General features: G+C 45.5%; 2 protein-coding genes across 4 annotated transcripts in view; both read left to right on the top strand.

Annotated features, from left to right (window-relative positions):
• limk1a (LIM domain kinase 1a) overlaps nucleotides 1-15,181 on the top strand; it is a 42,695-nt gene extending 27,514 nt beyond the window's left edge. For all 3 annotated transcript variants that reach the window (XM_030381212.1, XM_030381213.1, XM_030381215.1), the window contains 13 exons: nucleotides 2,220-2,329; nucleotides 3,439-3,648; nucleotides 4,381-4,486; nucleotides 5,020-5,204; nucleotides 5,563-5,749; nucleotides 6,361-6,447; nucleotides 7,321-7,452; nucleotides 7,717-7,776; nucleotides 8,301-8,366; nucleotides 10,086-10,245; nucleotides 10,764-10,819; nucleotides 11,341-11,498; nucleotides 11,815-15,181. In XM_030381212.1, coding sequence (XP_030237072.1) covers nucleotides 2,220-2,329; nucleotides 3,439-3,648; nucleotides 4,381-4,486; nucleotides 5,020-5,204; nucleotides 5,563-5,749; nucleotides 6,361-6,447; nucleotides 7,321-7,452; nucleotides 7,717-7,776; nucleotides 8,301-8,366; nucleotides 10,086-10,245; nucleotides 10,764-10,819; nucleotides 11,341-11,498; nucleotides 11,815-11,983 — 1,686 coding nt within the window. In that variant the 3' untranslated portion in view covers nucleotides 11,984-15,181. The remainder of the gene's footprint in view (nucleotides 1-2,219; nucleotides 2,330-3,438; nucleotides 3,649-4,380; nucleotides 4,487-5,019; nucleotides 5,205-5,562; nucleotides 5,750-6,360; nucleotides 6,448-7,320; nucleotides 7,453-7,716; nucleotides 7,777-8,300; nucleotides 8,367-10,085; nucleotides 10,246-10,763; nucleotides 10,820-11,340; nucleotides 11,499-11,814) is intronic.
• A 725-nt stretch (nucleotides 15,182-15,906) lies between these two features.
• Nucleotides 15,907-27,605, top strand: part of septin4b (septin 4b) — a 35,987-nt gene continuing 24,288 nt past the window's right edge. Inside the window, exons 1-2 of the mRNA XM_030381220.1 lie at nucleotides 15,907-16,177; nucleotides 19,062-19,069. Coding sequence (XP_030237080.1) covers nucleotides 16,126-16,177; nucleotides 19,062-19,069 — 60 coding nt within the window. The 5' untranslated portion in view covers nucleotides 15,907-16,125. The remainder of the gene's footprint in view (nucleotides 16,178-19,061; nucleotides 19,070-27,605) is intronic.

Raw genomic sequence — 27,605 nt, 5'->3', positions numbered from 1 at the left:
CTATAAACAACACTTCTCAACAAGCCTTCCCTCCCCAGCTATAGAGTTAACAGACAGCCTTGTACTATAACTAGGGTTGCTTCCTTCAATTAGAGCGATGAGGTCCTGCTAAGTAAGGCCCTACGTTGCCTCCCTGCCTGCCTTGTGATGTGGTGCGGCTTCGCTCCTCTGATCACACCCACCGTAAACATGTCATGATGGCCTGCTTTACGAGGAACCTCTGCACACAACAAGGCCTTTAGCTGCTCTCACTCTCTCTCTCTCTCTCTCTCTCTCTCTCTCTCTCTCTCTCTCTCTCTCTCTCTCTCTCTCTCTCTCTCTCTCTCTCTCTCTCTCTCTCTCTCTCTCTCTCTCTCTCTCTCTCTCTTTCCTACTCTCTCTAATCTCTATATTATATACATTTGTCTAGATGATCACTGTGATACCTTTAGGCCACACATGTGATAGAGATTGTGTGTGTGTGTGTGTGTGTGTGTGTGTGTGTGTGTCTGTCTCTCTCTCTCTCCCTAAAAGACCCAGAGAAATAGGCTGGGGAAATAATTCAGCTTTTTTTCTTTCCTCCCCTAGATTTGGTCTTACCTCCAGTTTAAATACAGCCTCAGTCCCAAACAGATGTTAAAATGTCCTACAGGCCAACACATTGTCATTGGTATTCCTCCCACGGACAAACTAATGGATACAGCTTTCCGGTATCTGTGCGTCTGTGGTATTAATTCATTACTAAGAGATTAATTGATCATTTGATCACCATTTCCTCGCGAATAGCCTAAGGGCCATCTGTGTGTCTACATGTTTGTGTGTTCTCCTAGTTGCCGGGGCAACCACAAGGAACAACAGCTACTCCGTGTAAATTTGGGAAACTCATTTTTTTTCCATTTTTTCATTTTTCTCCATTCCGGTCTGATCCAGATTATCGGCTTGCTGTCTTCGGGTTGTAGCTAGCTTTAAAAGTTTCATGGGGTTATCTTCAAAACATGCTGCTGTCAGCTGTGTCTGAATCTGCTGATGCATCCAGGATAGACACTCTCTTTACTCTAGCTTTAATCAATTTAACTGTCAAATATGAAAAAAAAAAAAAAACATAGGAGAAGACACAATGCCTGAGAGCATCCAAATTGAACTCTTTGCTATACATTTCCAATCTCAAAGTAGTGTTTCAAGGATGGGCCATAGATCAATCTTTTCTCTTGTCTTTATTTATTTTTCACAGACTCAGACCCCAAAATGCTTTCATGTGCATATCTTGTTGTGCTCTCCTCCCCCTGGGGTCTGGAGGCCTATGGGATCAGTGCATGCACACTGCATTAGAATTGCAGATTACTGCAGTTGGAGCCGTTCTTGGTGCCCGAAACACTCAGTTTTTTGCTAAATTGAAGCATAAGCAAAGTCTCGGGTCTAGGGACCTGACGCCACATCACAGCGATTCGTTAAGCAGATCTAAAAAATCCAGACGGGGAGGCACTTACTATTTTGCATCGCTGACAAATTTATGCAAAAGTCTCTTTCAGAGATCTAATATGAGATGTGTTTGATTTTTGGCTTGAAATATTGTCTATTGTTCAGTCTTTTTGTGTTTTGGTTGTCATTGAGCACAGATTTGGGAAGAAAAAGGTGTAATTGAAATGAAAGGCTCAAAAGCATTAACGGTATCCTCAACTCCTTGCACATGATGCAAATCAAGCTCTCCAATGTTAACAGCTTGGCTCACTCGTATCTGATGGGAGGCCCCCGTACGGCCCCTCGCAGTAGCAAGCATCGTCCACACATCCGATACTTCTTCTATCTCAGCCCCAGCTCAGATTTTTGGCCTTAACTCAATTTCCTCCCCTGCTTGCAAGAAACAAGCCTTAAGCTGGAGATTGATTTTGGCAGCGGAGCAGAACTCAATCTTCTAGCGTGTATCCCACCGTCGCCTTTAGCAACCGGATCTCACCCAAGTTCTCAGAGTTATCCGGTGTCACCGTACTGCTGGTGTTAATGATGGCCACAGCACAGAAGACACACATTCATTTACAGCCTCCAACTTCTCATTTCTAGAAATGTACCTTCAGCTTACAAACCGCAGCTCTTATTCCAACACTTTACTGACAAGCCTTGAAGGGTTTCTTCCAAGGTTGTTGAAGAAGTGGTATCTGTTTTCATGATAATAGAAAAAATCTGATTGTACATATATATTCCATGTATTCAATTGTGCATGCTGTGTGTTGTGTCTTGGCCAGGTCGCAGGAGAACAGAAGTACCATCCGGAATGCTTCACCTGTTTGAACTGCAAGGCCTTCATCGGCGATGGGGACACCTACGCTCTGGTGGAGCGCTCCAAGCTCTACTGGTAAGCCCCCCCCCCCCCCCCGCTTCTGAGGTTACAACATTTGCTTCTTCCTGTCGACTCCGTCTGGAAGTATGAATCGGATTATACAAATCAGTTTACTTCTGTGTAGTATGGCAATCCCAGGGGCTATTTCCAGTAGCCAAGTTATTACAAGTTATTACGGTTCAGGATCAATGATGACCGGTGTACATGAAGAGATCGAACACTGGAGAGGGGAAGGCCATGTTCAAGATGTGCTTATTCACAAGTCCTTGCATTTCCTGGGAAAACATATAGAATACTGTAGATGGGCTCGGGACCATCATGTCCACCATGCAGTGTTTCCAGGAGACTGTTGCACACACAGTGAGTCGAGGACTCATTGCATTAAGGTCTTATTGTGTGTCTGTTTAGTGTCTGTGTTGTGTCTGTGTTGTGCCTGGTCATCTCAAGCCACTTTGTATCAGATTGAAATGTGACAGCTACATTGGGAAATGTTCTGTTGCTGAGTCATACATACAAAAGCTGCAGAATACAAATAAAGCCTGCTTTGTCCTCTCAATTCTCAGAGAGGAAGTGGGAAAACGGCGATGGACTAACAATTGTAACTCTTTATTTACTGCCGCGAAAAAATACATTTGTTTTGTTTTACTTCAGTATTTGTCAAATATCATTTAAAATGATAATGTGTCAGTCAAGGTCTACTTCTCCCTCAGAAGACATGAAGTCTGATGAAGGCACAGGAATGACAAGGATTAGTTATTTGTGCACCATTGGCATTTTAAATGACTCGTTCCCTTGTCTCCATGGTCCCTTTTCCCCTCCTTGTTTTCTTTCCTTCCTCCCTCTCTCATTCTCTGCTATGGCCATTGTTCTTCCTATTCTCACTTTTCAATCTCTCTCTCTCTCTCTGTCCCTCTGTCTCTGTCTCTCTGTCTCTCTGTGTCTCTCTCTCTCTCTCTCTCTCTCTCTCTCTCTCTCTCTGTCTCTCTCTCTCTCTCTCTCTCTCTCTCTCTCTCTCTCTCTCTCTCTCTCTCTCTGTCTCTGTCTCTGTCTCTGTCTCTCTCTCTCTCTCTGTCTCTGTCTCTGTCTCTGTCTCTGTCTCTGTCTCTCTCTCTCTTTCTCCTTAGCGGCCCTTGTTACTACCAGAGTATCGTGACTCCGGTGTCTTTGCCGGCGTCTCCGTGCTCGCGGCTCCCTCACACGGTCACCTTGGTGTCCATCCCCGCCTCCACCCAGGGGACCAATGGCCACAGGGGGCGGGGCTTCTCTGTGGCCATCGACCGGCCAATCAGCCCCACGTACAGCCCCGAGCACGGGCCCACTGTCCGCGTCTCCCAGTAAGTGTGTGCATAGGCGCGTGTGTGTGTGTGTGGGTTTGAGCATGTATCAGTGTGTCTGGTGCATTTGGGTGTGGGGGGATGTCTGGATTGTGTGTGTGTGTGTGTGTTTGTACTTGTCTGCATGTATGTGTGTGTGTTGAATGTCTGTGTGTGGGGGCGTGTCTGGGGTGTGTGTGTGTGTGTGTGTGTGTGTGTGTGTGTGTTTGTGCTTTCATGAGCGAGAATGTGTGAGTGTGGGGGCATGTCTGGGAATGTGTGTGTGTGTGTGTCCGATCAGACTGAATGCTACATAGGACTGTGGTGGGGGAGTGTGATTACAGTTACAGAGGTGAATGTGAACAATCTGATGACTAGCAGGGATCGGCGAGGGAGTGAAAGGATGAGTCAGTTATAAAAACGATTAGAGTCGGCAGGCAGTGGAACGATGGGAATGATCTGGATCTATTGGCACAGCAGGGAGACTCCTGAAGAGCGATGGCAGCTGAGAAGATGTTAAGTCTTTATTGTTCAGACTCAGTAGGAATCACATTACATCATCCTCCCATTCACTGTCGTTATCTCTCTCTCTTTCTCTCTCTCTCTCTCTCTCTGTCTCTCTCTCTCTCTCTCTCTCTCTCTCTCTCTCTCTCTCTCTCTCTCTCTCTCTCTCTCTCTCTCTCTCTCTCTCTCTCTCTCTGTCTCTCTTTCACTCTTTCACTCTTTCACTCCATCCCTCTGTCTCTCGTCCAGAGTGGATGCTGACTGCATCAGCCCGGATGTGAAGAACTCCATCCATGTGGGCGATAAAATCCTGGAGATCAACGGGACGCCGATCCACAATGTTCCTCTGGATGAGGTACGGCCTATGAGCTCACTTTGAAACAGGCGGAAATCTCTTTCAAACAGTTGATTTGTGTTTTAATATAACTGTTAAAAAAAAATATGTTTATACCCCCGCATCTTCGTACATGAATAATAGTAGTAACAGTTTGTCAGGGTATTCTTTAAATTGGTTGATACTAATTAACTAAATCAACCTATTTGGAACATATGCATGCTAACTGAACAATGGCTGAATAGTAGCAATAATCTAACTAGTGTGAGGCGTAACTTCATCCATCAACGGAAAGCGTTTCTCTCTTTTCCCCCTTCAGCTAATTCCTCCTGGAGAGCCGATCGATCTTAACTTAACCTAACTCAACTTAACTCAGTTTCCAGCTATTGGGTTAAACGCCCACCTGGCCACAGCCGCCCTGGCCACTGGGATATACGAGCCTATTCATTGAGCCTAATGCGGCCCCAGTCTGATCCATTAAGAACATGAATCCTTTCTAAAAGCTCCATTCACACAAGCACTCCCCTCCCCCTCCTCCTCCGCCACCCCGGCAGATCGACCTGCTGATCCAGGAGACCAGTCGCCTGCTGCAGCTCACCCTGGAGCGGGACCCCCACAGCCCCGGCCAGGGCCCATGCTCTCCCCCCGACGAGGACTGGGCCCCGGGGCCCGGGCCCATGCTGCCCGTCACCGAGGCCCCCCGCCCGGACGTCAGCCAGCTGCGGTCCCGCGTCATCACGTAAGAGGAGCACAGCGAGGGTCCGGAGGTGGAGTCAGCAGGGGGCTCGTGTTTGGGAGGGAATTAGAATACACTGAAGAGAAAGAGATGAGTAGTGTACAGAGTTAGTCAGGTTTTTGGTTTTGCCTTTGCTAGTAGTTTACTTGAATTACGAAAACTTGATGATTAATCCGTTGAATAATATTTTTGGGACACAATGGCATTTATACTTAACGGGAACAGTATTTTTAATTTCAGTCACCTATTCACTTCTTTTAACTGCTCTTGCAATATTGAGCTTCCTCTATGTATTTCCCTCTTTCCATCTCATGCTCCTGTTCTGATGTTTCCTTCCCCCCCCCCCCTCTCTGTCCTCCAGGCGGAGCCTAAGCACCGACAAGTCCCCGGGCCCCAGCCAGAACGACTCCCCCTCCCCCCAGAGGAAGGACTTCAACCGGTCTGAGTCGCTGCGGCTGGTCTCCAGCCGCATGCACCGCATCTTCCGCCCTTCCGACCTCATCCACGGGGAGGTGCTGGGGAAGGGCTGCTTCGGGCAGGCCATCAAGGTAAGGGACTACACCCCCTTCCCCATCCCCCATGTTGGTCCGGGGGGGGGGGGGGGGGGGGGGGGGGGGGGGGGGGGAGGAAAAACGTGAAAGAAAATAATAATCATAAAAACACAAAGACATCAACTCATCAGCAAGTCCAATCAACCGCTCCCACTTTCGATTCCTCCATCCAACCTCTGTTTGCAACGGGCAATGAAATGTGGAGTAGGGTCAAGGGATGGCTGCAGATACTGGGTCATAAGGTTACATCCCGTAACAGCCAGTGTAGTCTGAATGTGGAGCGGACGGCTGCGTGTCGATGGGCGTCAGTCATGAGATCATATCGTTGATGTCCACTAGGTGGAGGCATTGCAACAGTTTTGACAATGCACGAAAAAGAGAGAGGGGGAGAGGGAACCCAGGATAGGAATGAATCTAAGTTATCAGGGTAATAGATGCTTGTAAAAATATAATTAATACATGCATATGCAAAATTCATCATGAACAGGCAACGGGAATATAATCCGGTAGAATATGTAGAAGACAGAATGAAGATAGTGAGTAAATGGATGAACGTCAAATCAGTGCATGGGACGACTGTATCATTAACACACCGGCACTTCCCACAGGTGACCCACAGAGAGACGGGAGAGGTGATGGTGATGAAAGAATTGATCCGCTTTGACGACGAGACTCAAAGGACATTCCTGAAGGAGGTGAGCTAATATTGACTAGAGATTGCATTTGTCCTTCCTGAAGGTTTATTCCGACAAAAATAATATAGAACAACCACATTCCCACGGGGAGATTGACTATCCTCTCGTTAAATATGCCCTTCATGCGAAGGAACTGGTCAGACGTGTGTGTGTTTGTACGTGGGAGGGTGTGCGTGCACTGCTCTGTGTTCTGTGAGTGTTTGTGTACGTGCTCAAGTGTTGTGTTTATGCGTGTGTTGACATGGTCAGAAGAGGGGTAGAAGATGACCAGCTTCCTCCTCCGCAGTGTTCAGGGCCGTTTATCAAGTGTCCACACCCTCAAAGCAATCTCTCCTACTCCCTCCCTTGCTCTAAGTCATGGACATTTCCCACCATTCAGCCCTGGACTTTAATAACAGCCCATTTGAACGGCAGATGAATACTCTGTGACATAGACATAAGTGGCTTTATTAATGTCGTTTTCACTATCGCTAGGAATTATTCTTAGTATTGCTTTTATTATAGCGAAGCTGGTAACTGAATTCCACCTACCCGCTGTGTTGAATAAAAGAGCTGGGTTATCCTAGGAACCTCTACTGACTAACCTGCCTTTGTGCCGAGGTGCAAACATCTCAAACACTCTCAGAAACTGTTACAAGTCGGCTCCTTATCAGCATACTCCTAGTCAAATCTGTGGAATGGTGAAAAACTGTGCTGATGTATATAGCTTGTAATTGTGTTGTTTGAAAAAATTAACATGTTTCTGAACCTTACAAATACTAATGTTTGAACACAATTAGTGAGATCACTTTGCATCCACCGAGCCGCCCATCAAGGCGGTGCCACTGAATGGCTTTTGTGTAAACCAGCTGTGTGGTCCTTCTGTTGCTTCAGGTGAAGGTGATGCGCTGTCTGGAGCACCCAAACGTGCTCAAGTTCATCGGCGTGCTCTATAAGGACAAGAGACTCAACTTCATCGCTGAGTACATCAAGGGAGGCACGCTGAGAGAGCTCATCATGGAGATGGTGAGGGAGCGGGGCTTCTCCGTCTGCTGTGTGTGTGTGTGTGTGTGTGTGTGTGTGTGTGTGCGTGCGTACGTGCGTGTGTGTTGTTAAAACGTGTGAAGTGGAGCATGGCTGCAGACAGTACCTCAGCTTGTGTCTGTATGGAGGGATTAGCTAGTATGAAGAGATTACTGGAAAGATTTATAGTGTATTTGTAATAACATGGGTTTTATATTTGTGTATTTATATATATATTTATATGTGTCCAATCTCCTGTGCCCACAGGACAGTACCTTCCCGTGGAACAAGCGGGTCAGCTTTGCCAAGGACATAGCGGCTGGCATGGTGAGCTCAGGAGGAAGCAGCTTCAAGCACCTGGCTTGGCTCTGAGACATTGATTTAGCTTCTGATGTGTATTCTTATGGTAGCCATAACATCTTGGAAAGGATATAATGGAACAATGCGTTTAAATGAAAGGATTTATTTTCACGGATGAATGATATTAAAGAAAGAAACTAAAGAAAGCTGCAGTGCAGCAAAATAACAACGCTGGCTTTACAGACATCGCCCTCTAGTGGCCATTTCATTTAACTACAACACTACAACACTACAACCCACTATCAAAATTACACTCGCTATGAAACCATATCCATTTTTTTATTGAAACTGTTAGTTCTGAAGTTTATTGCCATACTTGAGTTAAAGCACAGTGATTAATGTGTTGCGTGTCAATGGTTGACCCCAGCTTCAAAGCTATCAGTTGCAAGGGCTTCTGCTGTAAGGGCCATAACAATGACCGCTTGTTCCACACGAGTTTTGGATTTGCATTTAAATCTTCTTTCTTCTTTTCTCTCTCTCTTTTTATTCAGTCATATCTGCATTCCATGAACATAATCCACCGAGACCTCAACTCACACAATTGTCTCGTGCGAGAGGTAAGTTCTCTCTAAGTGTGTGTGTGTGTGTGTGTGTGTGTGTGTGTGTGTGTGTGTGTGCGCGCGCATATGCGTGTGTGCCCATGTGTGTGACCTTACTAAAGAAACAAGTGCGTTCACACATGAATGTGTGACTACTAGGGAAACGTGCAAGTTTGTGTGTGTTTGTGTGTGTGTGTGTGTGGGTCTGTACTAGAGAAATGTGTGTGTGTGTGTGGTTGGTGTGTGCATGACTCTACTAGAGGAACAAGGATTACATGTGGTCCTGTAGGGTCTTAGTTTAGGCATGTAGCCAAGGTACCTCTGAGCGGATCACATGTATGTTTGTGTACCTGGATGTGTCGCCCATCTGCTGTGTTTTTCCGCGGATTAATACAATGTGCACGGCAGGGCAACAATGGTGAGGTTCTCTCACTGATGACAGTGCTGTGACAACTCTACAAGCGGGGAAATTCTTGTCCACACAAACACACAGAAGGGCTTTGTTAGGGACAAGTATGGCAAGTTAATCCCCCTTGAAATGTGCGTGCACATGCACACACACACACACACACACACACACACACACACACACACACACACACACACACACACACACACACACACACACACACACACACACACTCCTGGCCCTGGGCTATGTCTTCCTAAAGCAGCCTCTTCCTGAGGTCGAGGGAAAAACGAAGAGAAAGCTATAGATATGTGAACAAGATGTTCAGATGACTGGGCCCCTTACCACACTGTTTTGTAAACACAGGCTAAGGCCGACGTTCTTTTTTCATTAAACTTCAAGGTGAAGCTGTTTTAGCGGAAAGAGCAACATGCCTGAGGTTAAACACTACAGCACTGTTGCCACGTCAGGCCGCATCACATTCCAGTCTCCCTCCATTGCCCTGCCTCAAACTATTCTTTTTTTATACTCTGATTAACTTTTATTAAGTTAAAGTGCAACGTGCAGGTGCATTATTTTGCACATAATCCTTCTACATTGTCTGCTGGTAGAAAGACGATGCAATGTTTGTTTTTTATGTGATGTGCCTTAAAGAGCAAACTAATGTAGTCATATGGGGCGCGGCGCGCTTTGTGTGATTAGATCATATGGGGTAAAGCTACTTAGGCAGGCTGAAACAAAGCAGCAGCAGGTTGTCAATCGGCTGTGAAGATGTCATTCTGCACGAGGTTGTCTAGCAGCACGCTTCCAGCGGTGCTGGTGTGTCACGTGCTCTGTTCCTCTTTGTGGTAAATTATGTATTTCGGTGTGTGTGAACATTGCGTTACTAAGCATAGTCAAGCTTTAATTCCAAGATGCACAACATGACAATTATCTTACATTGATATCATTTGTATTTTCACAACAAGAATATAGTCTAACTCATTAATTTCCTTCATACTTGCACAACAGGAATATAGTCGAACATTAATTTCCTTCATACATTCCCCACAAGTTCCTTCATTTGGGGCAACTGCCAACTTCCCAGACTCTCTTGAACGCACCGTCTTCGTGTTTTATATTGAAATCAGATACACGTCAATATGAGAGGCTCAATTTTAGCACGAGTAGACTGCCGACATTGGAGATCAAACCCAGTACCCTTTGGACTGGGAGCGGACCCCCCCCAACCATGACATTATCCCTCATCCTATGGACACCTCCGTCACTGCTCCAGCGTGTCTTCTCTCTCTGAAGACTGACACTGTCTCTCTCTCGCCGCTGCGCAGGACAACACGGTGGTGGTGGCCGACTTTGGCCTGGCCAGGCTCATGGTGGAGGATAAGCACCAGGACAAGCTGCTGCAGGCCGGCCTGAAGAAGCAGGACCGCAGGAAGAGGTACACCGTGGTGGGCAACCCCTACTGGATGGCCCCTGAGATGATCCACGGTACGTTCTCGTCCTCCTCGCGTGATGAAGCTTGTTATATCGTGTCGTAGTCACACATACTGATATCGAGGGTTGACATTCGCTCATAACATTGATATTTTTTTAGATAATTAACAAGTCGGTAGAGGCGTTCATTATTTGTTGAAGTTTGAAGTCTGGTTGAGCAGCTAAAGCAAAGATTGGACAACATTTCAGCTATATGACATCATAAAAAGTAATAATATCTAGTCTTGTATAACAATGTCGCTAGTATATGAATATATTGCCCAGCCCTGCATTTACCAGGAAGTTGTCTGGTCTACAGAATATACATCACACAGAACAGAGCACTGTGGAGAGTATAGCCACCCACAGTACTACACCTCCCGCTGAAGGAAACTCTGACCGGAGCTGCCAGCTATATTATCACACCTCTTGAAACATCCATCCATACATTTGCCAGGACCTCTATTTTAGGAGCTACGCGCTAAATTCAACAGCAGACTTACATGATCCTTTTTCCTCTCATCCTCTTCCAGGGAAAAGCTACGATGAGAGAGTGGACATATTCTCATTTGGCATCATGCTCTGCGAGGTGGGTCTCCTCCAGTGCTCCAAAGGTCGACTCAAACACTCCTACTGTACTAGTGTTTCCCACTCCTACCATCTCCTACTGTCTCCTACTGCCTCCCTCTACTGTCTCCTACTGCCTCCATCTACTGTCTCCTACTGCCTCCCTCTACTGTCTCCTACTGCCTCCCTCTACTGTCTCCTACTGCCTCCCTCTACTGTCTCCTACTGCCTCCCTCTACTGTCTCCTACTGCCTCCCTCTACTGTCTCCTACTGCCTCCCTCTACCGTCTCCTACTGCCTCCCTCTACTGTCTCCTACTGCCTCCCTCTACTTCTCTCCTACTGTCTCCCACTCCTGCTCTCCTACTGTCTCCCACTACTTCTCTCCTACTCCTTCTCTCCTACTGTCTCCCCCTCCTACTCTCTCCCACACCTACTCTCCTACTCTCTCCCCCTCCTACTCTTTTTCTTGTGGTTGTTTAGAACCTGGCCTGCTTCTACTTGTTCCATCTCCGAAGCCAACACAACTCTCTGTCTCCTCCAGATCATTGGGAGGGTGAACGCAGACCCAGACTACCTGCCCAGAGCGGGGGACTTTGGTCTAAATGTTTCTGGCTTCCTGGAGCACTTCTGCCCCCGGAACTGTCCTCCTGCCTTCTTCCCCCTGGCCGCCATTTGCTGTGACCTCGACGCAGATAAACGGTCAGTCCTCCATCCTTCAGTACAGTACCTTCGAGGGGGTCATGGAAACAACTGATATCATAACTTCAAAAGCAGAGCAGGGTTCAGGTGATAACCTGGTTTGGGTGTTTCTCGCTGGTGGGCTTTGAAGAAATGTAGGGTATGCAGAAAACAGCAGAATGTCTATTGCTTACGCATTGCAGCTGAAATAGGCTTGATCGGGGTCTGGCTGCTGTCATAGTTCTCAGATCGTATATTCCTGTTAAACCAGAGACGACATAAAAGCATTCACACACTGCACGATTTTTCTAAAAGGACTTCTGCTTGACCTTCCCAGGCCGGCTTTCCCCAAGCTGGAGGAGTGGTTGGAGAACCTGAAGATGCACCTGGACATGGGCCTGCCTATGGTCTCTGAGCTGGACCAGCTACACAAGGCCTTCTGGGACAAGCACAGCGTCACGCACTCAGAGAACGGCCTGCCCACCCACCCAGAGCAGCCTGAGTAGGCCCAGGGGGAGGTCGAAGGAACATAGGAGGCGGGAGGTGGTTTGGCCACAGCTGCACACGTCCTCGGGTCGAGGGAGATGTGATGAATGCGTACAGAAGGAGGTATATTGTAAATATCCTGCCATGTCCAGACGGCCACAGGTGGCCTACGAGATCTGGTCTCAGACCAAGACGAATAGACTCAGGGGGAATTTAGGAACTGAAAAGCCACCTACGCAAGTAGCACCCACATCCATGGTCAACTCCAGAGACATCATTTCATGGCATCCATTGATGACTCGCTCACAGGGGGAACGGCGACAGGATCATATGCAGTCGGACCCCATGGTTGGAAAACTGTGTGTGTATAAGATAAGTGTGTCAGGTTCAATGTCAGTGTATGTACATCGTATTTTATTCTAAATAACTTGATTCTGAAAAGCTATTTGTTCCGGAAAGATAAACATTTTGAAAAACTTCTACAGGATGAACCTTAGTTGGGGCCCCAGTAGATTGTAAGTTGTCCAGGGATCACAGGAGTCTAGACAATGAATCATAGAAAGGAGGTAGAGTTCATTCACATTACAAAGATCGACCATACACATTTCCCGAATAGGATACAGTCAAGCCCTTTAATGCTTTAAAAATGCTTCTAAAAGCTTCTAAAAATAAGGACAATGGTAAATGATACCAATCCTTTCTCTATTCCTGATTTTTGGAATAGGGTTACATGGTTAGTTCCAGTAGACTGCCATATTAGGCCTGAATGTATGTCCTCACAGTCCCCTGTGCTAAAGTTGAGTAGCACTGACTTAAATTCAAGGTAACTCCTTTCCCTGAACCCGGTACAATGCAATGGAAGCTGTTGACTTATCTCTCATGTTGCGTTGAAATCTTGTTTCCAAATCTCCTACCAGTCCTGTAAATATAGAGTGGCAATGTAAATGTTTTTAAATAATCTAAATGTACAGACATATTTTATATACGTATGCTGCATTGCCATATTTTTATTCGGCGACCAGCTAAAATTATGGAGATAAAAAAAACATGTTTTAATTGAAAAGAAGACAAGTTTGTTGGTTTTCTTGGTCACAGTGGTGACAGCAGGATCTCATGATAAAGTGGAAACTAAAGCGCGTCACATTTCGTCAAAACCACCTTCAAAATCCTAAAAAATGTATATCGTCTTACCATTGTTTAGTTATGATCGACTTCCCACTCCTTCTCTGAACAAGAGAGTTAATTAGAACGACAAAGTAAACTGGTCAACAATGTCCTCCAAGTACGATCAAACTTAATAATGCTCTGGTCATGACTCTGAGGTCATGATTGTACAGAAGGTTAATTTAAACATTGTGTCTGCGTTCTGTTTAAATGTGTTTGTCTCCCCTCTTGTGATGCTCACCCTTGGACGGTCCACTTATCCAATAATGGCTGGCTGTAAATCTCCAAATGCCTACATGTAAACCCCCCCCCCTTTTATACGCCGGGGTGCGTCGCTTATATCCGCTCTGCCGCACTCCTCCAATATGAATCTGTTCCACTGTCACGTCTTACTCTCACCTTAACATGCTGCATTTCATGCATCTCATCCCATCTTTGGAATCCTGCTACGTTTGTATGTGATGCATGGTGTACTTGCTTGAGAAGCTCCCTTCTGCTACTAAACCAAGCAACTTTGAAAAAGAATATGAAGAATGAAAATGAAAGAATGAAAAAGTTAGACCGAAAATGAAAAAAAGACAACAAAACAAAACATGCTTAAACACAGCTTCTGTTTTTATAAAGCGCGACCGAAGTCATTGTACAGATTTACTACTTACAAGTTCTTTGTTTTGCACTATTACCCGATGGCTGGTTGTAGCCATGTTTTTTTATTTCTCTCTCTCTTGGGCTAATTGTGATAAAGATTGGCAAAGACGGTTCAGGTTAGGTTAACGAATGCAAATGTAACAAATCCACTGACGGAGCCTTTACAACTGTGGAATTGGTTTCTGGGGAAACACTTTCTTCTTGGTAACAAAATGATGATCCGATACTATTTCCAATGTCTGCTTTGGAATCTATTGATTAGGACGTAGCATTGATTGTCAATGCAATGCTACCATATAGTTTAATACTAATTTCAACTCATGGTGATTGCACCACGAGTAAACAGTAATCGTATTTTGTAAAAGAAAAAAATGAAATTGCCTTAACTCTATGGAAACCAAATCCAATCTGTTCTCTAAGTTATCCTCACACACAATGAAGTCAGATCCCCGGCTGATCTTTGCTATCAAAGAAGATGGTTGATCCCAGTGTTGCCTGCTGCCTACAGTCCTATTGTGAATACTATCCTGTGTGTTAATACCTTCTCTCGATGTGATGTCCAACAGGGCTTTAACCACTACCACTAGCACCCGATAGACAGTCACCTACACGGGCACCCATCGCCTCTCAGCTTTGACCCCTTGCTCTCTGTTCTCTTAGCTCATGGCTGTATTCTCTGGAGCTACTTCTTAACATTTCAGTCAACATAGCATACATCGCTTATAACAAACTAACAACACGTAAACAACAACAACAACATTATTGTACGATCACAGTATCGTTACAGACAGAAACAAGTTCAAGGTTATATAAATCAAGACACCAAAATAGAAACCTATTTTCGGGGCAAATTGACCTGATGTTTTTCTAGATTGGGTATGTTAATGAGGGGCTGTGTTAGTGTGTGTGTCTCTGTTCTGAAGCCATGCTCAGCGGCCTGCCCTACACCTGTTGCGTGTGTGTGTGTGTGTGTGTGTGTGTGGATGTGTTGATCATGGGAAATGTCACCGCAGCACTTATTTGCAAAAGATCGTTACCTCTGAACAATGCTGTGCCTTTGTTTTAAGCTAGCCTTGCCAACGACTCTTATAAACGTTTTCATTTGAAAAAAAATCACCCTTTGTATCATAAAGTGCAAACTCGATTCAAACAGTTGAATATCCATGCTGACGGCTATGTTTTAATGAGATCTCTTCTTGTTTCTTATCATATTTATATTTTCCAGATGTACCATTGTCAGTTTTGATATATTTAGGATTATAATCCATTGATGGTTTTATTTAATTTTTACACAAGCTGTGAAAACTCTGCACTTTATTCCTGAACGTGAACATTTTGACTCTGAGATGAGGAGCCGAGTGATCTTTGTCGCAGCCTAAATAAACATGTTGCTTCTGAAACTATAACCACCTGTGTTCCTTTCTATTTAGTGTGGAAGACATGCTCTTTCAATCTTAGAAAGCCATTTGCATGGGCTTTGAAGGAATGACATTAACGTTGGACACCATCAGACTGACATATGCCACTTTTATTTGGTGAATAACTCAAATAAAAAGGGTCTTGATGGCTGAAGATGATGGCTGTTATGATGAAAATACCCTCAAAGTCAATAAGATAAATAGATAGCTTGGAAGGGTTTGCATGTGGATATTTATAAGTAGACACAAAGCAGATACGGCAGCCATCCATAGCTTAATACTATGGCTAAAAGTAGGATCAAGAGCAGTGTCAAATCATATGTGTCATGGATGATAACCAGTGATTTGATGTATGGTATTTTCTTATTGAGTGTAATAAGCATATGAGTAGGGATATCAACATCTGCTACTAATAAGAACTTTGAGATTAATCTAATTCTCAACCAAAAACCTGTCAAACAACTGCAAAAATCAGTGTTTCTCCACACACTTCTCCGAGGTTCGTTTGTTGTGACTCTTTAACACGTCTCGCTGTCCACAAGCCCCACCTGCTGGGATTGTCGTGGTCTGGGTCGACGTGTTTGACAGGCGTAGTGGTCACATGACCACCGTCTCAAACCATGTGCGATTGTTTTCATTCCTGTTGCAGATTGGGCCCCGTGACGTCACCGGTCTGGCAGGAGGCTGGCTTCCAAAACGGTGCACTGTTTAAAAGCTTCCCACATTATACGCAGTGCGTGGTTGTTACGCTGTAAACTAGATGAACGAGAGAGAGACAGCTTGTCCTAACGCTGTAGGGTGCAAGCTTGCATGTGCCACTGTGATACGTTGTCTAGTTTTTTGGGGGAATCTACATTTCAGGAATATATAATTCAATCGGCTTGTGATTGAAATCACTGCGTTGAGTGCTGGGGTGAAAAAACTTTGGAATCATGGAAAATATGACTCCAACCAACCGGTTTCGAGCTTCAATGTTCAACCACGGTGAGTAGACTAATGTTTATGTGTGCACGGTAGGCCTATTATTTGCTGGATCCCGACTGTCAACAACGTTAAATGACCCATCTGAGTGCCAGCCAGACGCGGTCCGTGCAATGCATGCACTATTGCGCACGACCGAGTCCGTCCTCTGCCATGAGTCGCGTAGCGTCGACTGGGATGCGGAGCATCGACCAGCTTTGTGGAAAAAACTTGATTTTAAATGACGTGACTCTACCACTGAGTCAGTTTATTTAGATTATTTCGTATTGCTGTCAAATGAATCATCAGAAGTGCTCGAATTTATTTTTGCTTGAGATAGAAAAAAAAAACTATTCGCTCATTTAAAATTTCTCAATACTTTTGTCTCCCTTCACAGGGCGGATGAGAGCGCCATTTGTCCGTCAAATGTCAAATAACATAACATAACATTCAAGAATGATGTTGTCTTGCCACACACTATTTTTGGAGAAGCCCAGATTGATTGCTAGTGATGCAGATACATCAGTGGCTGCACTGGATGCAGAGATCCTCAGGGATTGGGTAAAATGCTGTTGCTTGTTTACTTGAGAGCAGTTGTGAAACGCATTATCTCTGTTTGCCATGCCAGTCAGTGTTTGCCCTTGGCTAAGTGAAACGCGTTTTTTTTTTGTTGATAAGCAGCGTTTCGGTCCGGTTTCCTATGAGCGTGGACGGAAAAGGTATTTTTTTGGGGGAAAAGTGACACTAGGTTCTATAGTTCATATGTCCTGCCTGATCTATGAAGCCATCTGATCTAGTGAAATTTGCGGGAGGATTGTAACAGTGTTTCCAATTCCAGTCACACATCTGGCTCATCAACACTGGTCCCGTGATGGGTGGGGGGGATGCAGGATGGTTGTGTGAAGACCCAGAGAGCAGGAGAAAGCAAACACTGGGAACTAACTAGGTTTCAGGAGATCTGCGCCATGCAGGGAATATACTGAGGTCAAGTCCTTTTTTACCTATCCTGATCATTTCGTCTGTCTTTGGTGTCATCTCTGGTTTCTCCAACCTCCCATTGAGGTGATAACAAAGTAGTAAAGGAAGAAGCATTTATTTTGCTGAACATCTTTCAATAGTCTGTCTTTCAATGGTCAGATGTATAGTGATAACGTAAACAAACAAAGTCTCAAGGGAATGAATCCTGATATTCAGTAATGCACACATTTTATTCACGTTAACACACCACCACATGGTGCAGACTATCTACTACTATATTGCACTCATCGACTTCCCTGCATTTTGGCAATATCTTATCACCCTAATTTGTGGTCGAACATATGTACGTAAACCGCCTGGTTTACCATCCCCTGTGTCAACACCCAGCACTAATCTATCATTGCCAGAGAGTTGGTGTTGTCAGTCTTTCTCTTTTATGACTGGGTCTATCTCGTCACCCGAGCTGCCATGAGGTCTATCTAGAAATCCTGCGTTTGTTTAGGACAGAGCTGCTAAGATTCTGATGGGAAAACCCAGTTACATAACATCTGTCTAGAGAGGCCGACTACTGCAAATGCCCCTGAAACGTGGTCTCACGGCGAGATTGTATTTGTTTTAGTGTATTAACATTCAGTTTTTCTTTGGAACAGGTGTATTGTATATTAACTCTTTGTGTGTACTCTCAAATGGCAGCAAACTTATATCGTACTATCTTTAGATGAATGGCGTGAAGCCAGTGTTAATCAGTTTAAACATTCAGAGTTTACTTTTTTTCATTTCCCTACCCACTCCCAATACATAGCGAACCTATTTTTAACTTGAAACTTACTTTGTGCACCGCTCCTAACCTCATTTGAAACCAAAGACTTAAGAAGGCTTCCTGAATAGATCACAGCCTATTTAACAAGTAGAGTTAGTCCTCCTCCTCTACGGACCACTGAATAACGCACACACACACACACCATCCACCCGGTGACCTTGAGAAGCGCCAAACTAAGTTTACCCGGGAGCAGCAGTTAGGATGGGTGGCACAGTCAGCAATGTCTACTAGCGTTCCACAGGGAGTTTTTTTTTTTTATTATTGGAATGCTCCATTCCAATACCACTGCGGCCTGGCTAGCATCTTCATTGGAGGACCTTTTTTAAATGTAGGTCAAACAAGCAAACGTGGTATCCCTCGCTGTAGGAGGAGCCATCACATCTAAGTATAGTCATTTTTCACGGTTCATGTTGTGTATACCCTCTTCAGAATGAGCTGGTTATGATATGTCTTAAATTTCAAGTTAATCGCAGTTGTTACGATGTAGGGGAAACATGGACATCAGTATGTAACATAGATATTTGTAGGAGTAGAGTAAATCAGGTGTATGCATAGTGAGTCTACATTTGGTTGAAGTAGTATAACACTGTAATTTATGAATTCTGAATTCTATCGGCTTTGGAGTCCCTACAGAACTATATTATTTATTATACTCTCTTTTAAGAGCACTCCAAGTTGTGTAGATCATTTGATATGCACCATGCATAAAACTAGAAGCATGGCTGTATATTTTAAACATATACAGCCTTTAGCAGAGTTTTAAACATATACAGCCTTTAGAAGGTTTTTAAACATGCAGCCTTTAAAAGGATTTTAAACTGTGCTTGGGGTCACAGATATGCAGATTATTGCAGCTTTTCACATAAATATGCGTTACCGCAATTGCCGGTTTGCAACCAATATCTAGTTAAATGATCCATGCATGATCTTTATGAGTGAAAAGACCATCAAGCCACAGTTACTGAAATCTCTTGATTTTTGGTTCTCACTTGAAAGTAGCTGCATGTTGTTAATAATCCCAAATCCTCTTCTTTCCACATTCTCCATGATTGGCCATTTGGTTTGGATTATGACACCATTCCTTCCTGTTCCTGATGTTCCTGTTGCCAGAGTATGAGGTAAGAAAACCGTGTTTTTGTCATCTGTATTGCTGAGTGTGTGATTGAACGAAAGCTCTCCGCTGAAGGACCTGTTTGTTCACCTCCGAGGTCCTCCATGCAAACAGCCGCTATGTGTTGTGCCAGACAGGTGTGTGTGTTTGTGTGTGTGTGTGTGTGTGTGTGTGTGTGTGTGTGTGTGTGTGTGTGTGTGTGTGTGTGTGTGTGTGTGTGTGTGTGTGTGTGTGTGTGTGTGTGTGTGTGTGTGTGTGTGTGTGTGTGTGTGTGTGCGCTTGTGTGCGTCTTCTTTAATTTGTCATACCTGACTGCTGAACGATGGGTGGATGCACGTAAACCCAGAATTTCTGGTTCCTTGTCTTACTCAAGTGAGACTCAACACACCCTGATGCTTCCAAGACACACCCAGCTGTATGGAGTTACTGACCTTCTATTCATCTTCCGAATCTGGTTAAACTTGTGGCTCTTCAAAACAATGATTCAGCTCTTCTGAATGTAATCTTTAGTATGGCCACACACTCTCCTCCTCGCTCTCTTCAGCCTCTTCAAAGTGGTCCTCTCCTCTTGGCGCTTGAGTGTCAAACCAGCGTCCAGTCCAGGCTAGAGTCCCGCAGCTGTTCTGGGTCCGGCTGGTATTTAGATGGAAGTGTGCGGTGTGTGCGTTTTTTTTTCCGAGCACAAACAGTTCACATGAGTTGTTGTGGGGGCAGGTGAGTGGTGGTGGTGGAGGGTGGAATCTGTGTGGCATATGACAGACAACTTCCTCCTCAGCAACATTCCTGTTCCGTGTGACAAAGTGTCAGAGTATCAAGTGGCAATACACCTCCAGGGGTTCCTTAATGGTCCGTCCACACAGAGGTCTCTCACCTGTCACAGAGGTCTCTCGCCCAACGCCTGTCAGAGGTCTCTCGCCCCACACCTGTCAAACAGGTCTCTCGCCCAACGCCTGTCAGAGAGGTTTCTCTTGCCCCACACCTGTCAGAGAGGTCTCTGGCCCCCCACCTGTCAGAGAGGTCTCTCTCCCCACACCTGTCAGAGAGGTCTCTCGCTCCAAACGGTCCCTTTCCTCTCCCAGGAGGAAGAGGAAGAGGAAAAGGGGGGAGAGGCGTTATCTGATGACAATCAACCGGTGCGTCTAGCTGAAGTCATCTAACAGGACAGATGACATATGATTATTTTATTTGTTGTTATTTTTTTCTGCTCGTCCCTTGAATGGTATGGCATTATATCAATAGATGTGTGTTGAGCTTGTTTCCACTGGCACTGACTGTTTATTTATGTATTTATGTACTGTTTATTATATACAGTAGTCCTGCTCACAATGACCCAACCCGGGTTCAAGTGTTGTAGCTGTAGAACTGGTCGGCCGCTAGAGAGACAGAAGCTATGCCCAGCCTGGTTTAACCGGGTGTGGTACCCAAGAAAAAGAGGGTGCCATTGTGGTTTCCTCTGGCCAGAGAGAGAGACACACACACACACACACACACACACACACACACACACACACACACACACACACACACACACACACACACACACACACACACACACACACACACACACACAGGGACTGATGTCACGCAGCTCCGTGGCAGTAACCGCTCCACTGGCAGGGGAAACACACAGTAAAGTCAGAGAACGCAGTCCTCCCCATTGTTTACTTCCAATAAAAGAGAAGCTGTGTCCTATGGAATAATGCCCTCCTATCCCTTCCCTTCCAATCTCTCTCTCTCACTCTCTCTTCCCGTCTGTCTGTCCCTCTCACACACTCAGACATTCGATGCATTCCACTCTGGCATTTTCTGAACTAGCCATTAGCTCCGATGACTTCAATCGCCTCCCTAGTCGCATTCCCAGCAGGCTATACTTGGACTTTATTAGCCTATTAGCTTGCTAGCTCCTACTCTGTGTGTGTGTGTGTGTGTGTGTGTGTGTGTGTGTGTGTGTGTGTGTGTGTGTGTGTGTGTGTGTGTGTGTGTGTGTGTGTGTGTGTGTGTGTGTGTGTGTGTGTGTGTGTCAATGTGGACTCGCACACAGGAAGCTTGGACGGAGATACGTTGTGGTGCCGCACCCCTCCGTCCTTTAATCTTTGGACAAGACAACGACAACAACCCAGAGAGTCTGGTTTGATCTGATAGCATTCAACACAGAAGGCTTGCACCAAAAAAAGGCTGGCTCAAGATGCAACCCAGAACTCTCGGTTCGGTCTCTTGAATCATAAACAAATGGTGCAGCTGCAGAGCCTTCCTTTCCTGTAGATCCCAATCAGTGTTTTGTGTATCGCAAAGGGACGTCTTACCGCCCTACTGTATCAAGAGTTTCCACCACATGACTGGAGTATAGCTCTCTCATCCGAAGCATTATGATGTCCAATTGAATCCATCACCCCGGAACCTAGAGCTGAACAAGGGTGCCTGTGAGCTCTGTACCCTCCAGTGCGGCGGGCCATTGTGTACCACTCATGAGGGGAAGAACCACACTTGTCGCTGTGGGTCCATCTCCAGTCCCTCTCCCCCACGTCGGGCATCATTCCCAGTCGTTGTCAGAAGAGGTCATTGCTGGTGTTATTGGGACGGCGGGGATGCCCCAGTAGAGCTGCACCCCGCCCTGGCTATGGGGTCGGGCTGGGGGTGGGATCTTTTTGCACGGTTTGATTTGGTGAGGCAAAACAGGCTGGTGACCTGGGAATCCCTTTCTATCTCCTTCAATAGTTGTATTGTTTTATTAAATCAAGGCCAGTGTAGGCCGTTTAGAGAAACCAGCCAGCCAGCCATAGCGGTTGGATACGGGCCGATTCGGGCCCAATGAAAAGATTGGCTGGGCTTACTACAGGCCTGTGACAGCAACAGAGACATCTATTTATATTTTTCACCCTTTTGTCATAGCATTTGTCTGCTGTTGACAAATAAAGCTTCTACAATAAATTGCCTATGCTAGCTTTTGACAAAATGCCAATTGTCTGTGGCCAAATTAATGACAATCATATTATACTTACTCATGTATATTGACTCATTTGCTTGCTTACCAACACTTCCATCTGTGACATGTAATTGGTGGGCTTCCCAGTACAGTAGATCGCCTCTGGCAGAGCTGACTGGTATTGGCCTACTGCCGGGCTCAGCCTGGCACGTATCCGTCGATCTAACGGGCTTTAATCAGTGCTGCTGGCCGACTAGGTTCTGTCTGTCTGTCTGCCTGTCTTTCTGTGTTATGTCAGCCTGTGCTTGCCCTCCAGCCTTAGATATGTTGGGTTTTTTTGGTCATCCAGAGGGTCAACCCAGACATTCCTCCTAAGCCACAAAGAAGAAGCTCCTGCCAGTTCCCCCCCCCCCCTCACCCCCACCCCCCCTGTCTTCCTCATAAATATTTCCCCGCCCAGTTCCCATGGCCCCCATAGTTTCTGCACCGCGCCACTTGTTTGTACACCCGAGGGTCTCTGTGGAGGGCTCTGCCTGCAGAGGTCACTTCACTGTGGTGGTGCTGGTCAGTCTAACTACTACATGATGTCACAGCATTAGGCACTGGGATGTGTGGTTATCCAATATCCACCCATTAGATGATGCGCCTTTTTTCTAAATCAAATCACTATTTGGTGAGCTTAGTGAAGTTTATTTAAGAGAGACCCATGGACAGACCTGAGTCAGCAGCATTTACAGACAAGACACTTTACCATGCATGAAGATAGGGTTCCCATACTTGAAAGCCACTTATACACGTCTAAGAACTACAATGGATAGGCAGAGGCCAACCTGTGTGTTTCAAGTCGTTCCGCAGAGAGAGCGCAGAGCCATTGTTGTGTGCACATGTGTTAATCTACTTATCTTCCTAACTCGGAGACTGATATATTTAGAAGCAGTGTTTTGATCATAAAACAGGCCTACACTTCCCAGCAGGACTCTTAAACCCATAAGACAACTCGGCTGTGATGAAACGCATTAATTCCTAATCCCCTTTTGAAGGCAACCTATTATTGATGTACGCAACAAAATGTGTGCCTATTACTCAAACCATTTTATATTTTCATCTGATTAATACCACTTTCTGTAGCACTGTAGGGCTTTAACAAACCTCATTTTGACCAATAAGTACTCCAATCCTCCAGGAAAACGCTACCACGGCACTTTTCCTGCCAGCTGGCTGGTTTGAGAGACAAACAGCAGTCTGGGCTTTGGGCCAGCATGACTTGATCTTATCTACCTGCATTAGAGAATCAGGATAGGAAGAGCTGCATGTAGAGTTATATTAAAACAACAGTCCCCATCAGATGGGAAATGTGTCAGGTTATTGGCTCCCTTATCCCAAGTGGTAAACATCAGAGCATCTTAAATACGTTATGCCCACTTTTGATCAATCTAACCACATTTACTTGGCTCCTTGCTCTGCTTGTTAATTAATTCGATTCTTGATTGGCAGAGAAAATGTACAACTTAGGCTATTCTTTTGGTTCTTTATCCCTTGATATGTTGATGTGATGAAGTTAATTCACGTGATTTGTGAGGCTTACATCAGGGGTCTTATGCTTTCGAAGCTTTTTTGCGGCACACAATTTAAAAAATGCATCTATGCATGCATGTTGCATTTATTTGTGTATATGAGGTGACTTACTGCATGTCTTAAACCATATGCTGAAGGCTAGGGACCATGAGCTGAGTATAATAGCCAGTTCTAGATTAGGCCATCGTGCTGCTGGATGTTGGGAGGAAATGCCTGTCGAGGAGGAGGAGGCGGAGGAGGCGGAGGAGGAGGCGGAGGAGGAGGAGGAGGAGGAGGAGGAGGAGGAGGAGGAGGAGGAGGAGGAAGAGAGGATTTGTGGAGATCGGAGAGATGATAAATGAATAACCATGGTTGCAGAAAGAGGCTTATGAATGGTGGAAAAGGATAAACGGTATTGCTGAAGAAGCATTCCAAAATAATTGAATAATGTTAACATCAAAGGCTTCTCACTAAATATGAAGGTGTTTAGCTTTAGCATGGCTGTGAAAGCATTGAATACCGTGGGTCTGTATGATCTATAGGTCGTAGCCAGAATGTGTTTAAGATGTATTCCCCAGACCCTTCATCCGCTTGGTGTAGTATTGGACCCACCAAGTCCCTGTCAGCGAGCATGGCCTGCTGATCGTCTTTTTATCCACTACGGGCTGTATGTTCGTACAACAAACACACAGGCAGTCATAGACCGACAGGCTAAACAAATACTGACAGATTTGCAGAGTCAGAATAAAGCAGTTGGGTGTAAGTGAAGCATGGAATGTGAGTGCGAGCTGTGACATGTTCCGATCATAGGTGTAAAGGGGGGCAGGATGTAAAGAAAATACTGCATGATTCACCGTGTGTGTGTGTGTGTGTGTGTGTGTGTGTGTGTGTGTGTGTGTGTGTGTGTGTGTGTGTGTGTGTGTGTGTGTGTGTGTGTGTGTGTGTGTGTGTGTGTGTGTGTGTGTGTGTGTTTCATGCTCCTCCACAATGGATTTTTAAAAGCATTCTTTCGTCTATCATGTCATTCACTTAGGAAAACAACCAAATCAATGGCGCTGGGCACACCAGGTGCATGGTTATGAACGTGTGTTGATGGGTGAATCCTGTGTGTCTGCGTGGCTCTACATGCAACCATTTGTGTGTATTCCATATCTTCCCCCTCATTGGGCTGGAAGCAGACGGACAGCATATGGCAGGTTTCCTACTACGTATTGCAGAAATAAGTATTACGCATTGTTTACCATGAAGGTAGTTTTTCTATATTTATCTTGATCCGACCGTGTGCTTTCATGATTTAATCTGTACCAGGTTTTAATGAGGTACTCGAGTCATAGAGATGACATCTATGTTATACACTTCGCACAAGAAAATATAAAAAGAGTGTAAAGCTTGTCACCATATATTAGGAAGGAGTTTGGTACAGCGTGCATTCGGTGAATGGTTTGTGAGTAGTATTTTTGAGCCCTGGCCATCGGCTGCAACGAAAGAGATTATAAGAAGAAGCAGAAGTGCCCAAATTGTGGGTTCAGAGGAACCGAGAGCAACATGTGCATCTCATCGGAGGTTCAAAGAGGCCTCATGCGGCTCCTGCACCCCCTCTGCTTTCTGTCCTTTTCCCCTCGCCTTTCAAACGCCTCCTTTATGCTTTTAACCTGGAGTCCTTGTGACACCACTAACCCATTAAACCAACACAACCCCACTCTGAGGCCATGGTCTGTTCAACGGCCTGACCACGCCAGCACCACCACACGCTACAGGGCCTGACAACCCCAGCAGAACCACACGCTACAGAGCCTGTCAACACCAGCACCACCACACACTACTGGACCTGACAACCCCAGGAGCACCACACTCTACAGGGCCTGACACCAGCAGCAGAACCACACGCTACACCACCAGTAGCACCAACCGCTACACCATCAGCACCAACACAACGCTGTACCTTTCTGTTATTGTGTCACACTTTCTGTTCCTCTTCCTCTCTTTCTGTCTCTTTGTCTCTGTCCGTCTCTCCCTGTCTCGGTCTCTCTCTTTTTCCCAACGTATCATGGGTTCTATGGGTGTTAACCTGTATCATTAGAGGTGGGCGTGTCCCATGTGCTTTGTGGGTGTTATGTACTGTTAGCAATGTGTTTGTGCGTTGGTGTATCCATATAATCTTCAAAGGTTAAGTGGACACAGGGACGCCCTGTGATTTTATGGAGCTTCCTCCAGTATTTAGCAGCCATAATCAGCTAATGATTTCCGCCCTTTTTACTGTCGGTTAACCTCTTCCAGTTTCCTTTTAGAAACCTGCTTATTTGAAAAAGGGGGGTGAGAAACATCCGGTAGCTAAAGAGGAGAGTTACAGGTTGCCCTTGGCAACCTTTTTATGGACAGACATTGACATATATTCAGAGTGCTGTTTATTTATAGGTCAACCTCCCTCCTGGGTTTTTTTTGAGCAGTTTGACAATATATCCTTAAAATGGAAAGGTATGTTACCACCTAGGGTGCAGTACAATTACATTTGTTTTAAAATGCATAATTTTGTTATTTATTGTTTAAAGGTCCCATGACATGCTATTTTATGTATTCCTTAATATAGGTATTAGTGGGCAACTAACACAGTATTCAAAGACGTTCCTGAAATTCAGCCGTGGTGCAGAGTTACAGCCACTCCGAGCCAGTCGCACATTGAGCTTCCCCCAAATGCGCTGTTTCGGTGGGCGTGTCAAGGAGGAGGGTGGGGGTGTGGCCCTGAGCAGCTTGCAGCCAGGGACGGTACCATGCGCTCTGTTTACAGTGGATGTATCGCAATGGCGAGGCGCACACAGCCTTTAGCCGTGTTCTGTAAATATTCTAGAACACACGGGAGTCCTGGAGCTCTATATCTAAATATTATCAAATAGCCTGCACAGATATCTATATCATATAATACATATTATCACGGCCAAAAGCTGTGTGAGCCGATATTCCGACGTTCCTGGTTCTTCAACGTCCACATCAATGTGAATACACACACTGTAACGCAAGTGTTTCTTGTCGGTTCTTTGACGTGTCTTGTATTTCCACAACGAGACTGTCGTGGGGGTTATCTGAGCCATGGTTGAGAAGGAATTGGGGGAAAGGAACTTTGGTTTGACTCGCTGAAGTAGGCTACATGAACTGCGACATGCCGCGAGGCACCATCGCCCGGCAGCGGGCAGCCGGCAGCAGGCAGCGCGCAGTTCAGTCGACTTCAGGTTGATGTGAAAGTGGAAGAACCAGAGACGTCGCAGAACCCGTCAAAGTCGTTTGTGATTCATAATATCGTCTGGAGGCGCACACAATATGTTATATGATATAGATATCTATGTATTATATGATATTATTTAGATATAGAGCTCCAGGACTGTAACGCAAGTGTTGTACACTTCCTTGTTATTTGGATAACCGTTCTGCTGTTGGTGTGATGGCGCAAAACGCGTCGGACTCTCGTCTCTGGTATTTCTACAACGAGACTCGTATTGGGGGTTATCTCAGCCAAAGTTGAGGATGAATTGGGGGGAAGGAACTTTGGCTTTGACTCCCTCAAGAACATGAACCACGACATGGAGGAGAAAGGGATTGTTGGCGGCGAATGTCTCCCGCTTGAGCCCCGCTGAGGGACCACCGCCGGAGGCGGAGGTGCCTAAGCGCTGCCCGGCAAAGATCCCTTTCTCCTCCTTGTCGTGGTTCATGTTCTTGACTTGAGGGAGTCGAAGCCAAAGTTCTTTCCCCCCAATTCATTCTCAACCTTGGCTGAGATAACCCCCAATACGAGTCTCGTTGTAGAAATACCAGAGACGAGAGTCCGACGCGTTATGCGCCAAATAACAAGGAAGTGTACAACACTTGCGTTACAGTCCTGGAGCTCTATATCTAAATAATATCATATAATACATAGATATCTATATCATATAATATATTGTGTGCGCCTCCAGACGATATTATGAATCACAAACGACTTTGTCGGGTTCTGCGACGTCTCTGGTTCTTCCACTTTCACATCAACCTGAAGTCGACTGAACCGCGCGCTGCCTGCTGCCAGCTGCCCGCTGCCGGG

The sequence above is a fragment of the Gadus morhua genome, chromosome 16 (genome assembly GCF_902167405.1).
Source record: "Gadus morhua chromosome 16, gadMor3.0, whole genome shotgun sequence".
Classification (NCBI taxonomy): Eukaryota; Metazoa; Chordata; class Actinopteri; order Gadiformes; family Gadidae; genus Gadus; species Gadus morhua.
This window is presented reverse-complemented; position numbering and strand designations above follow the sequence as displayed.